The sequence below is a fragment of the Drosophila albomicans genome, chromosome 2L (assembly GCF_009650485.2).
Source record: "Drosophila albomicans strain 15112-1751.03 chromosome 2L, ASM965048v2, whole genome shotgun sequence".
NCBI classification, from domain to species: Eukaryota; Metazoa; Arthropoda; class Insecta; order Diptera; family Drosophilidae; genus Drosophila; species Drosophila albomicans.
Window position 1 is genome coordinate 4,613,754 of NC_047628.2, and position 11,888 is coordinate 4,625,641.

The window sequence follows — 11,888 nt, forward strand, 5'->3', positions numbered from 1 at the left end:
TTTTATTCAAGATATATGTGAAAGAAACTAGTACAATTTTGAGGTTGGACGGCAGTTATCAGAACGCTATGCGTCAGAACTGTTTCTTTATTGATTGAGCTAAGTCTGTGGGCCATGGCTAACTATGGCGATTACGACAACTTGGGTATAAACTTTAAGTTAAGTGCTTTGAGTGTTATACTTTGACTAATCCATTCTTAATCTTTCTTTATCGACAGATGCACTCCTTGCTGATTTGCAGAACAGCGTGCCGGGGCAGCCGCAACAATCTCAGCCGCAGTATGGAACAGTGCAACCCAAACAGCAGCAGCAGCAGCAACATCAACAGTTTGTGGACAATACTCCAGGGTATGGCAGCCTGAGGGGCAAGGCACAGCCACAAGTGGTGAGTTGAGGACCTTTCTAAGAGATCTCCCGACTAATAAGTGCTTCCCTTCTCACAGTACCAGGAGCATTACAGCGTAGAGACGCGCTCTCCTACGGCAGCGGATCTGAATGGACTTAGTCATCAGAGCAATGGTTATCAGAATCAAGGCACTGGCTCGCTGCCTCGCTCAGGTTATAATAATGGAATTGCCCAGAATAGCTCCGGATTGTCAGAGCTGGACTCGCTGTTGCAGGATCTGCAGAATGCACGCTATAACAATGGCAGTGCGGAACGCAAGGGTTAGTGTTGAGCTATGCTGTAGATCGGGAGGAATAATATACTCATAATGAATACTTTTATTTCAGAAGTCGATGTGCCAGTTAACTACAGCACACCGGTCTCTAAGTACAACACCTACAACAGCTACGCAACAGTGGAGGAGCGACCCACAGTCGATAGTCTTCTAAACGAGCTGGACAATGCGCACATCTATGCTGTCCCTAATGGGTAATTAACCGTTGTATACATTGTGTTTATTACAGTCAATTTAATGGAAATAACTTTTTAATGTTCAGATCTGCTCACAAATCTCCGACGCCCGGTCGTCATGTGACTATTACCGTGCGCGAAACGAAAACCGAGAAGCTCTCAGGACCCGATGGACCAGGTACTGTCTAAAGTGAACTTTTGATTAATGGTTTATGTGCACTTTGCTAATCTTTCTCATATTTTTAGTTGGTTCTGTTGAGGAGCACATAGTGCAACAAAAGGATTCGTACTCACCCAACTTTGCAGCTCCGCCTCAACATCAGACCTACACTTCACAGGCCACCAAGGAATTGGATGATTTAATGGCATCACTGTCGGACTTTAAGGTAAGATAATAATCCGTTGAATGTACTAGTATTTGCAGTTTTTTCTTCATTGTTCTAATAGTATATGTCAGCTCCCAAAAGTATGCAACATTTTAATCACACTAAAATAGTTCAGCATTTTCAAAAAATATTGAAGTGTAGATAGCAAATTGGGGGGCGTCTGTAAATTGTAAATTACCGTTATACAAAGTCAATTGTTGTCTCTTAAATTTGTGGTTTGTTGTACTCAAGTAATAGATTACTGAATACTATAAATTTACCGAATTTAATACCGAAAGATGATTTGATTTTAAATTAGAATTGACATATAATCGATTTCTATTTTTATATACATTCGGTTGTCATTATTTTAAATAATGACTAATTTTTTCTAAATATAGTTTCTTCTATTATAAATCGAGTTGCTCTTCGCAGTTATTTAAATTATCACACTGATATTCATCTTTCCCACCAAAATAATTGGCTGTTTGTTGGATCTTTTAAATAATCAGAATGGTAGAATTTAGCATATATGTTATGTATGTACTTCTGAACACATTTTTATACCCGCTACTCATAGGGTAGAAGGGTATTATAACCTTGTGCCGGTAGGAAATGTAACAGGTAGAGGCATCACCGACCCTATAAAGTATATATTTTCTTGATTAGCGTCAAAAGCCGAGACGATCTAGCCATGTCCGTCTGTCTGTCTGTCCGTCTGTCCGCATGAAACACTGGATCTCAGAGACTATAAGAGATAGAGCTATAATTTTTCGACAGCATTTGTTATGTTTACACGCAGATCAAGATTGTTTCAAAGTTTTGCCACGCCCACTTCCGCCCTCGCAAATCAACAACAATTTTAAAGCTAGAGTCACGAATTTTGTTATATAAAATAAAAACAATAGTATGTACATATATACTAGGGGTCTCAGTTGCTTTGGCTGACAATCTGGTACTGTGCCGTCTATGGTATATTTTGAATGTGGCACTATAACGATATACCATATATACCATTTGGTATAGTTTTAGTATTTTTGTAGTATTTTCGGTATATTTTGAAAATAATACCGCAATATTTTACTTTGATTCAAAATGGGTAGCGGGTATCACAGTCGAGCACACTCGACTGTAGCTTTCTTACTTGTAGTTAATCCAGATATGTTGCGCTATGCTCCTTCAACTTTCCTTCGTTCCTCAATTAAGATCTCTACTGTGATTTTGTTGATTTTTTAAGAATCAAATTAAAAAGTCTTTAAAAAATCAGGCACAATATTTTTTTTGTTGCGTTTTCAATTTTTTTGCAAGTTTGTTTCGAGCCAACAAATGTTTTCACTTCTCACCTGTCGTCTGCACAAATTGGATATCGTATCTATGTAGATATATACATATATACCTGATGTATGCGCGTATCTAGGGTTAGCCAAGTATATTGCCAAAAACAAAGTGCATGATATTTTTGGCACAAGCAGGACGGAACTGAAAACGTTTGTTGTGTTTTGAAATTTCCTTTATGTACGAGTTCATTTTTGGTTGACTCTTTTGGTAATAAAAACTATAAAATAAACAAATTTATCTTGTCAAATAACGTGACGCAAGTTGTTCAAGCAAATCTTAAAGACTCCCCCTCTTACCTGTGGCTTTTATTTCCCCTGGCCCACTTAAGTGGCCTGATGAAATGTCAAGAGAAACCATCGTTGAGTTTTTGACTTTGACTTATGTCGAGGAATATTGAAGGTGGAACTTTTAATAGGTGCATAAATTTGTATAGTTTATGATCACGATTAGGAACCATAGAATACGAGTTTAAATTATTGTCATATTTACGCGATTTATTGCACACGGCGCTATAAAACGAGCTGTCTGTCCATATGTCTGCCTATAAATAATACTCGATTTCAACTCATCGCCGAGCGCCTCGAGTCTTCATTGATTCTATTCTATGTAGGTCCATAAAACAATCAATCTCTTGGCCATAAAATAAACAAAATACTTATTTACCATATTTGCATAGGAGGACGCAACTGTTTCCGCTTCTCGGTAACGATCTCATTCTGGGATTATAATAAGTATTTTAGCTCTCAGTTCACAGCTCGCATCTCTCGTGATCTGACAGTTGTTTTTAGAACTTTCTGACATTGTACACAACGGATGGATGATGATGATATATCTTAACAGATGTGCTCTGCATTTTTGTCGTCGCAAGCACGCGCTCCGTTCCATATAATAATATTCAAAGAAGCGAGCTGCCCAGTTATTCTGTTTGCATCTTTTCCTCTCATATTGGGTCAAGGCTGAACATTCATTGAATCGATTCCCTTCGATTGCTTCCACAACTAGTTAATGAAGTGGTGTCCTTGAAAGCAGTTCATGTCTCTGTCTCTGTCTCTGCACAGCAATTAACTTGAGTGCATAATAAAACATAATGAATCCGTCAGCTGAACAGTGTGTAGCTTGGCAGGAGAACTGTTTACTTTTCCCGCAAAGTCGTTTATTTTTCCGACTTTCATTAAATTTTAGACTAATTACCTACTTGTTTCGCCTTCTTTATTTATTTACCTTTCATTAGCAGTTTTGCTCATCAAAGTGTTTCCAATAATTTTTAAATTGCATTCTTTAACATTAAAGAAAACTCGATATATTTAGAAGATATTTGCAATTGCAGAGTCCGTTTATATATCGAAATGCAGCTTTTAATATAACTCTCATACTTATTTTAAACTTATCTGGAAGAAATTCGCAGTAATTTTTGATTTTAAATGATTTAAAAAGTTAAAATTCAATATTTTTCAAAATACTTGATGCATCAGCTGAAGATCGCGCTTCAAATTTAGAATTTTCTAATATTACAAATATTGATTGGATTGTTTTTGATGTTCTCGATAACTTTCATTGTCATAAGAATAAACAACCGCAATAACAATAATTATAGTAAAGAAAAAGCACAAGCTGAGGATATTCTTTCGAATTGGCAATCCCCAGAAGAGGAATGCAATTAATAAGCCACATTCAGAATATGTCACTTTGATTACTGCAACTAATTAATTAATAATTAATTACTAAGTGCAGAATATATTTCTTGGCAATTGTCGATGGTCAGTCGCGTCAAAGGCGTGGTCGTCGAAAGAGGATGGAAAGGGGGGAGACATTTTAAATTGCATTTCAATGTCATTGACGAAAGAATATATAGAAAGAGTGTGTATGTGGGTGTATAAGTGTGTGTGTGAGTGTGCGGGGCCATGTTTGTTAATTATTTAATATCATTTTCAATTTTTGCCGTCGGTTCGAGACGCGGCGTGTCCGTGACTTTTGTTGATATGCCGCAAAGAGATGATAAATATGAAAATGAAATTGGCTAGCCATCTATGAATGTTTCAGTGTGCGTGCGTCTGTGTGTGTGTCCATGTGTGTGTATCTATTCAGCTAACTGTGTGTTCGTGTGTATACGCAAAAAATAAAATACACGAAAAATATATAAACAATATTGCACACGGCACCTAAACAGCAAATGGTCGGTCGATTCTGTCTGTCCGTCTGTCCATCGGTCTGTCGGTCGGTTTGGTCTTTTGCTTTGGGGTTCTTTTGGGGCGCCCACACGACACGACGACACGCCCCCGCACAGCGGGCCTCTCGGGTCACCACTGTCAACACATTTCCACAACCAGGCAGGCGACTGCTATAGTTTTTCTAGTCTCTGCTTCTTCGCTACTTCTATTCATTTTTCCATTCTTTTTTTGTTCATTGCAAATCATTTGCATGTCTATTTTTGAACAAGTTTTTTAATATTTCTCTTTCATTTTTGTATATACAACATATATGTATATGTGTATGCCTATTTACATAGCTATCCATATTTAGCGAATTGTCTATGTGTGAGTTTTCTATAATTTTATGCTCATTTTCATTGCCGCCCCCAATTGGCAATCTGCGGTCTGTCTACGGCAATAATTACAAATCGAGGCCCCCGACATCCTGCCCGCCATTCAGAAAAAAAAACCAAAAAAACTTTCTTGCTCATTGATCGAAATTTCCTCTAGTTTTCTCCCTGCCACATACTCCTGATCCAGTCCCTCCCTCAACTTAAGCATTTTGGCTGCATCGCTTTTGACCAGCAGAAATGGGGAACGTGTCCAATGCGCTTTTTATGGGGAAATCCTGTTTGCCACCCGGCTAGCTTTCAGTTTTATAGCGCCTCAACGAGATTCTGATCTTTTTCATGATCTTGCTTTTTGGTAAACACACATGCGTAGTGCTACATGAATTATATCTGAAAATAGCAGCAAATTCCCGCCAACGCTAAAAGCTAATATAAATCGTGCGCAGGGGCGGAGTGCGGGTTGCTTAAACAGTGGGCGCATTTGTTTTACGGTGAGTCCCTTGTAATATGGGAGTCAAGATAAATGTGTAATGCTAGCTGGAAGCTAATATAATTCATTCTATTGATTCGTTGACTGAGTTAACATATTTCAATTTAATTGTAGAGTAGACTACTGCAAATTAAACATTTATATAAACTCATTATTAACACCTGGAAAACCATGCTGCTATTTTACCCAATTATTTGACATGATTCACTTTGAATTTTATTAGTTGAATCATCCGGGAATAACCTATTGTGTAAATAATCAATTGTTTTGAAGGAAAAATGTTGAAGTATTTATTTGTCTTCGAATGGAATGAGGAATGTATTGGGAATTTCTTTTTATTTGTATGAATTTGGAATTTTCTTCAAAAACAATTCTAGGAAAGATATTTAGCTGATGAATTTGAAAACTCGTAACTCATACTTAAAATAAAATAAAACTTGATTTGCAAATCGCATGACAATCTTGTTTAATAGTTATTGATCTGCTGCTTCTTAAAGAGTTGACAGAAATATTAACGTCATAACAGCTGTAATGTTAAACTACATAAATTTGGCGCCCTCTGTTGATGGGTCCTTTTTGACGCTTGAAACGTCACTGTTATGATAGCAGCGGATAAAAAGTGAAAGAAAGATAGTGAGAGAGAGAGAGACTGACATAAGTAAAGCACTCAATTAGGCGTCTCTAGGTATTGGTTTGGAGCAGCCTTATATTGTAGCTACGCATACAGAGGCAGAGGAAAACAGCAAATGAAAATGCAAAGTTTATGAAAGAAAATTGAATGTTGAAATGGAAACTCGCGCACGACACGCAGAAACACAAGCAAAGTCAGAATCAGAAACAGAACAGCAGACAGACATTCAAAAAAACAACAAAAATTAAAAATTGTTTGCTGCTGTTGTTGTTGGTGTTGTTGGTGTTTTCGTATTTTTGGCAATGAACAAAAACTACGTCAACTAGAAATCGCTGCTCAGCGTATTTATGAGGAGAGCGTCGTGCGCAACGAAACACACAGCGGCAGCAGCAGCAACAACAACAACAACAACAATTTGTTGAAAGAATATATTTAGTTGTTGTGGTTGTTGTTGCTTTCGGGTGGCGTCTCTGGGTGGAAAAGGCAAAAAGCAAAAGTTTTTGTGTTGGCGCGCGCATAAAATTGAATTCAGTCGAGCCGAGCACATCGAGCAGCGACGTAAGGAGGCTGATCACCCAGCACAGAATACGAATACTAATTCGAGTCACTGTAATTTTCTACATTGGCAGGTCAGCAGCAATAGTAACAGCAACAGCAACGGATACGACGGAGCACAGCAACAGTTGCAGCAACATCATCATCAGCAGCAGCAACAGCATCACCAACAGACGGTGACGGACTACGCGCAACCGAACAAGGGAACACAGCAGGCGCATCTCACGCAGACCATTGAGGAGACGACAATCGTCGAGGATAGTCGCGAGGATCAGTTGGATTCTATGCTTGGCAATCTACAGGCCAATATGAGTCGTCAAGGTGTCAACACAGTGCAGAAGGGCTGCTGCAATGCATGCGAGAAGCCAATTGTCGGCCAGGTGATCACTGCCCTGGGCAAGACCTGGCATCCGGAGCACTTCACGTGCAATCACTGCAGCCAGGAGCTGGGCACACGCAACTTCTTCGAGCGCGACGGATTCCCATACTGCGAACCCGACTACCACAATCTGTTCAGTCCACGTTGCGCCTACTGCAATGGCGCCATTCTGGACAAGTGTGTGACTGCTCTGGATAAGACCTGGCACACCGAGCACTTCTTTTGCGCCCAGTGTGGCCAGCAGTTCGGCGAGGATGGGTTCCATGAGCGCGATGGCAAGCCGTACTGCCGCAACGATTACTTCGAGATGTTTGCCCCGAAATGCAATGGCTGCAACCGCGCCATCATGGAGAACTATATCTCCGCCTTGAACTCGCAGTGGCATCCCGATTGCTTTGTCTGCAGGGTAAGTTCTTATCTAATTTGTATTTGTCTTGACATTCCCTTTAAATTGATATTTAAATTTATAAACGAAATAAATGCGAATTTAGGATTGCAAGAAGGCTGTGCGTGGCAAGTCCTTCTATGCCATGGAGGGCAAGCCTGTGTGTCCGCAGTGTGTGGGCGTCGACGAGGAGGAGTAAACTCGCTAGCCCAAAACTCAATCCCAACACCAGCAACATCAGCAACAGCAGCAGCAGCAACAACTTGTTGAAGTTCCGCAGCAACAGCAGCAGCACGAAAATAGCCCCCCGCCCAGATACTGGGGCAGACAGAGAAGATAGAAAAAGATTCGGATGATGTGTATTCTGTTGTTTATCGAGTGGCAGCTGCTGCGTGCCACTTTCACTCGCTCGCTGTCTCGCTCTTTTTTTGTCATCTAGTCATCTAGGGGCTATTTTCGTTGTAAACGTTTTTCGCATACGTTTTGTCGGGGCCTCAACACGTTGCCCACCAGTCCAGTAACCTCGAGGAGCAGCCACACACCACAACAAACAACACACACACCACAGCACACACAGAGAGTCACTTACACATCGATTACTTTGGCTGCACCACTGCTGACCACCGAGTAATCGGTTGGGTCGGTGGTTGGCGCCCAGAATCGAGCTGCTCTTATTCTTATGATGGCCACGATGGCTTGTGTCTTACGCCCCTGTTGCCCCTGTGAAACTCAGACCCCGCCCCTGGCGTCCAAACGCCATTCTGCTGTTGCCCTGTTGAACTTTTCTATATGCAAAGTTAGATTTAAGTTTTTAGGTATTTTTTAAATTTAAACATTTATGAAGCAATATTGTAATTTGTTTTTGTAAATAAAATTTAAATAATTACATATTAAAAAGAAAACACACAACAAAAATAGAAAACCAAAAAGAAAACACAACAAAAATCTAAACAAAAACACACAAAGCAACAACACGGCAAATGCTGCGAGGCGCCAAGGCCACGCCCACCTTGTCACGCTACGTGACAGTTCAAGATCAGTGTCAAGAGATCTGGCCTTGACCTGTCTGCAGGTCGCGTCCCTTGGCCTTCAGTTGTTGCTGTCGTTCTTGTTTTCGTTGTTGCTAGAAACAAATTACAGTATTGCTACATAGATTCGTGTAGGAGATTAGATATATCGCTCATTTCACGCCCCCACCTCGCAACCCCTGACCAGACTCATTGATGGAGCCAAGGAAGGGGGAGGAGGAGGGGATTGGGCAGGAGGGCAGCCTAACTAAGTAGAAACTATTTTGGTTGCTGACGTTTCGCACAGCAATAAAACACAAACAAATTTAGCAAATTATTTTATATATCGTATATATATATATATGTATACAGATCTGTTTGTACTCACGAGTACTTGGCCATAACACATTGCATATATCCATCTCCCTCTCTATGTACATATATTATTAGATTCCTTGTTAATCGTGGGCAAATACTTTCATGAACTGAGTTCATTCGAGTAGAACAAAAAAATCCCTAGAATATCTAAATCTTTTTTGCTGAAACCGATAATATGGTTTAGGAAATCCAATAAATTAAATTCTATATTGCACTCAAGACTTTAGAATACGCATATTTATGTTAAATTTCTCTTGGTTCTTTCCTAAATAGTTTACTATGCAAACCCAATTTTCATATTATCAGTTTTATTACAAATGTAATCTTAGGAATTTTTCATTTATCTTTATACATTGTCGTTGGAGGTTTCCCGTTGAAAATGTCCATATCTAAAAATAATCGAGTGCATACTTAAATTGTGCATAATTATAGACTTTCAACAGATTTCAGAAAATTCATAATGAATTCCAATGAAAATTTTTGCATATATCGAATACGTTTACACATATCACCGTCAACTTTTGACGCCCAAATATTCGAATGATTTCTTGATTCTTGTTTATTGAATAATTGTTGGCCCACTTACAAAATAAATCAAAGAAAAAAAACAATGCACCTGTTGTTCTATACTCTCTCACAGAGAATTCTGTTTGTAGAGCGTGATATCTAATTGATCGAGAGATGATCGCGAATACCAAAGACTGTCGATGAAAGACTGAATTCTACTCTAGTTTGAGGATGGTCAAAAAATATGACATGATTTTATTTATAGTATATTATCGGAAAGTGATCTGTGTATATATCACTTCTGAGGGAGGCTTATTATTGAATTTGTTTCGACAGCTGTGTGAATGCTGCAAGGCAATATTTAATTGTTGCCAGTTCCATATTTTATAATCTCTACAAGTATATATCTTTCTTCCTTCTCTATATCTGCCGTATTTTGTTGCTGTATCTTGCGTCTCTTTCGCCCCTTGTCGCACCTTGGAGATTGGCCAAAAGCGTGCGCAAAATGTTATTGTTAAAGCGATTCTGATTTGTTGCTATTGTCGTTGTTGTTGTCATTGTCGTTGTTGTTGTTGTCGCTGCTGCTGTAGAAATGTTTTTCCAAAACACAAAAAACGTCGTCGGAAAATGTGCCAAAAAATGTATCAAATTGATTGTTGGCTTTTCCCTTGTATTTTTCAATTAGCCGAAAGCCAAAGTTATTCATGGGAGTGTGTCCCACTGTGCACAGTGGCTCGATCACGTTTGCCAATAGCCATCTCAATATTTCACTTGACACATTCGCATTTGACAATAATTGTAATTGGCTCTTTTCCTTTTGGCCAGGCGTAAAATTTCACACAAATTTCCGCACACATCATTTTACAGAATTTCAAATAATCTCGAATAATTTGAAATAATTTCAAAACTCAGATGGGAACGCGAGGATACGCTTTCTGCCTGCACACACGGTCATGCTATATGGCCGCTAATTTATGGTTGTAATTAGCATCAGTTGGCCCCTGATCATAGCGACAGAAACAAAAAAGAAAACGGAAAATACATTTTTAAAAACATTTGGGTTTTGACTTATAATAAATAGATCATCCAAAATCTTTTCCTCATTTTCAGTATATTCGAATAATTAGAATATGTCTGCGACGCAGTAGTAAATCAACCGAGAGCATTTTGTTTTGCAGTTTACAATGCATACAAAATTGAAAAAAGACCTTACTTTGACGACAAACCATATGTTACTTCGAAACGGCTATAAAATAATTCCTCATTATATTACTTTTTGTTCTTACAGCGCTATTTCGAAAAAAGATCTATAGATCTGAAATTCGGAATTATACTTTTTGGCTACTATATAATATATATACTATATACTATATAAGTTATAGAAAATAATTTAAATGAATTGTAAATCTAATTGCAATATTCTCTCTTTTTTAAGGACTGTCGACAACCGTTCCAAGGAGGATCCTTCTTCGATCACGAGGGTCTGCCCTATTGCGAGACGCATTACCATGCCAAGCGTGGATCGCTTTGTGCCGGCTGCTCGAAGCCAATAACGGGACGTTGTATTACGGCGATGTTCAAGAAATTTCATCCGGAACATTTCGTTTGTGCTTTCTGCTTGAAGCAACTGAACAAGGGCACCTTCAAGGAGCAGAAGGACAAGCCTTATTGTCATGCCTGCTTCGACAAGATATTCGGTTGAATTGGCCCGTTTGGGACGGATTTATACTAGCCATGTGCTCCACACTATAGTTACGATATAATGCTGTTTTGTACGAATTGCGTCTCTTTTTTTATCACTGCTTACAATAATTACAATATGTTTGTGCTTTGTATAACCGAGTCAAATTAGTAAGATAATTAACACAGACAACACACAGAATGTATGAATAATAATCAATTAGAAGACACTAATACCCCATCGATATGATGGTCAAAGCGATATTTCTGCCCTTTCAAAATAAAAACATTACAATGATAAATCCATCTTGGTTTTTATTATAAAAGTTATTTCTAATTAACTATAATCGTATCCAACATGAATTTGAGTTTCCTAAATAACAAATTATCCAAACCTGATCAACAAAATGTGCTATTCTGTTAGTTAACAGCGCCGATTTTAGCGAAGACACAAACCTTGTAGCATCACAGCAGCTGCTACAGTTTGAGAAGCATTCATAATCTCGTTTGCTCTTTATCTGCGCACCACTTCTACTCGAGTGCCGCTCTCTCCTACTCTCACTCACACTTGGATTCTTGCATATGCGAATCTTATATTTAGCAAAGATGCCGGCCGGCGGGTCGATTGCCGACTCACTCGCACTTGACACATGACATTGAGTCTCTGCCTGCTTGCTCTCACGCCCCGCTCATTAATATACAACACGTAATTGTGTTTAACTGGCTCCACTCTCCCACATTCCAGTAAGAAGAGTAAGCTCGCGAACATGTGCATGTG

General features: G+C 39.0%; 1 protein-coding gene and 1 long non-coding RNA gene across 9 annotated transcripts in view; one reads left to right on the forward strand and one right to left on the reverse strand.

Annotated features, from left to right (window-relative positions):
* The window catches only part of LOC117565929 (leupaxin), a 27,214-nt gene extending 15,802 nt beyond the window's left edge, over positions 1-11,412 (forward strand). For 5 of the 7 annotated variants that reach the window (XM_034245311.2, XM_034245308.2, XM_034245312.2 and 2 more), the window contains 7 exons: positions 219-385; positions 444-666; positions 733-874; positions 943-1,034; positions 1,103-1,242; positions 6,849-7,559; positions 10,866-11,412. In XM_034245311.2, the coding sequence (XP_034101202.1) occupies positions 219-385; positions 444-666; positions 733-874; positions 943-1,034; positions 1,103-1,242; positions 6,849-7,559; positions 10,866-11,132 (1,742 nt within the window). In that variant the 3' untranslated portion in view covers positions 11,133-11,412. Of the gene's footprint in view, positions 1-99; positions 146-218; positions 386-443; positions 667-732; positions 875-942; positions 1,035-1,102; positions 1,243-6,848; positions 7,560-7,644; positions 8,520-10,865 lie in introns of those variants that run through there. The other 2 variants (XM_034245309.2, XM_034245313.2) reach the window with 2 other exon arrangements.
* LOC117565932 (uncharacterized) lies at positions 2,688-3,412 on the reverse strand. 2 transcript variants are annotated; one of them, XR_004571949.2, is made up of 4 exons: positions 3,223-3,405; positions 3,049-3,161; positions 2,856-2,964; positions 2,688-2,776 (listed from the first exon to the last, which is right to left on the reverse strand). It is a non-coding gene; the product is annotated as an uncharacterized LOC117565932 (long non-coding RNA). The 2 variants fall into 2 exon arrangements; XR_007954621.1 differs by having other exon boundaries at positions 2,856-3,161; positions 3,223-3,412.
* Positions 11,413-11,888: the final 476 nt, after the last annotated feature.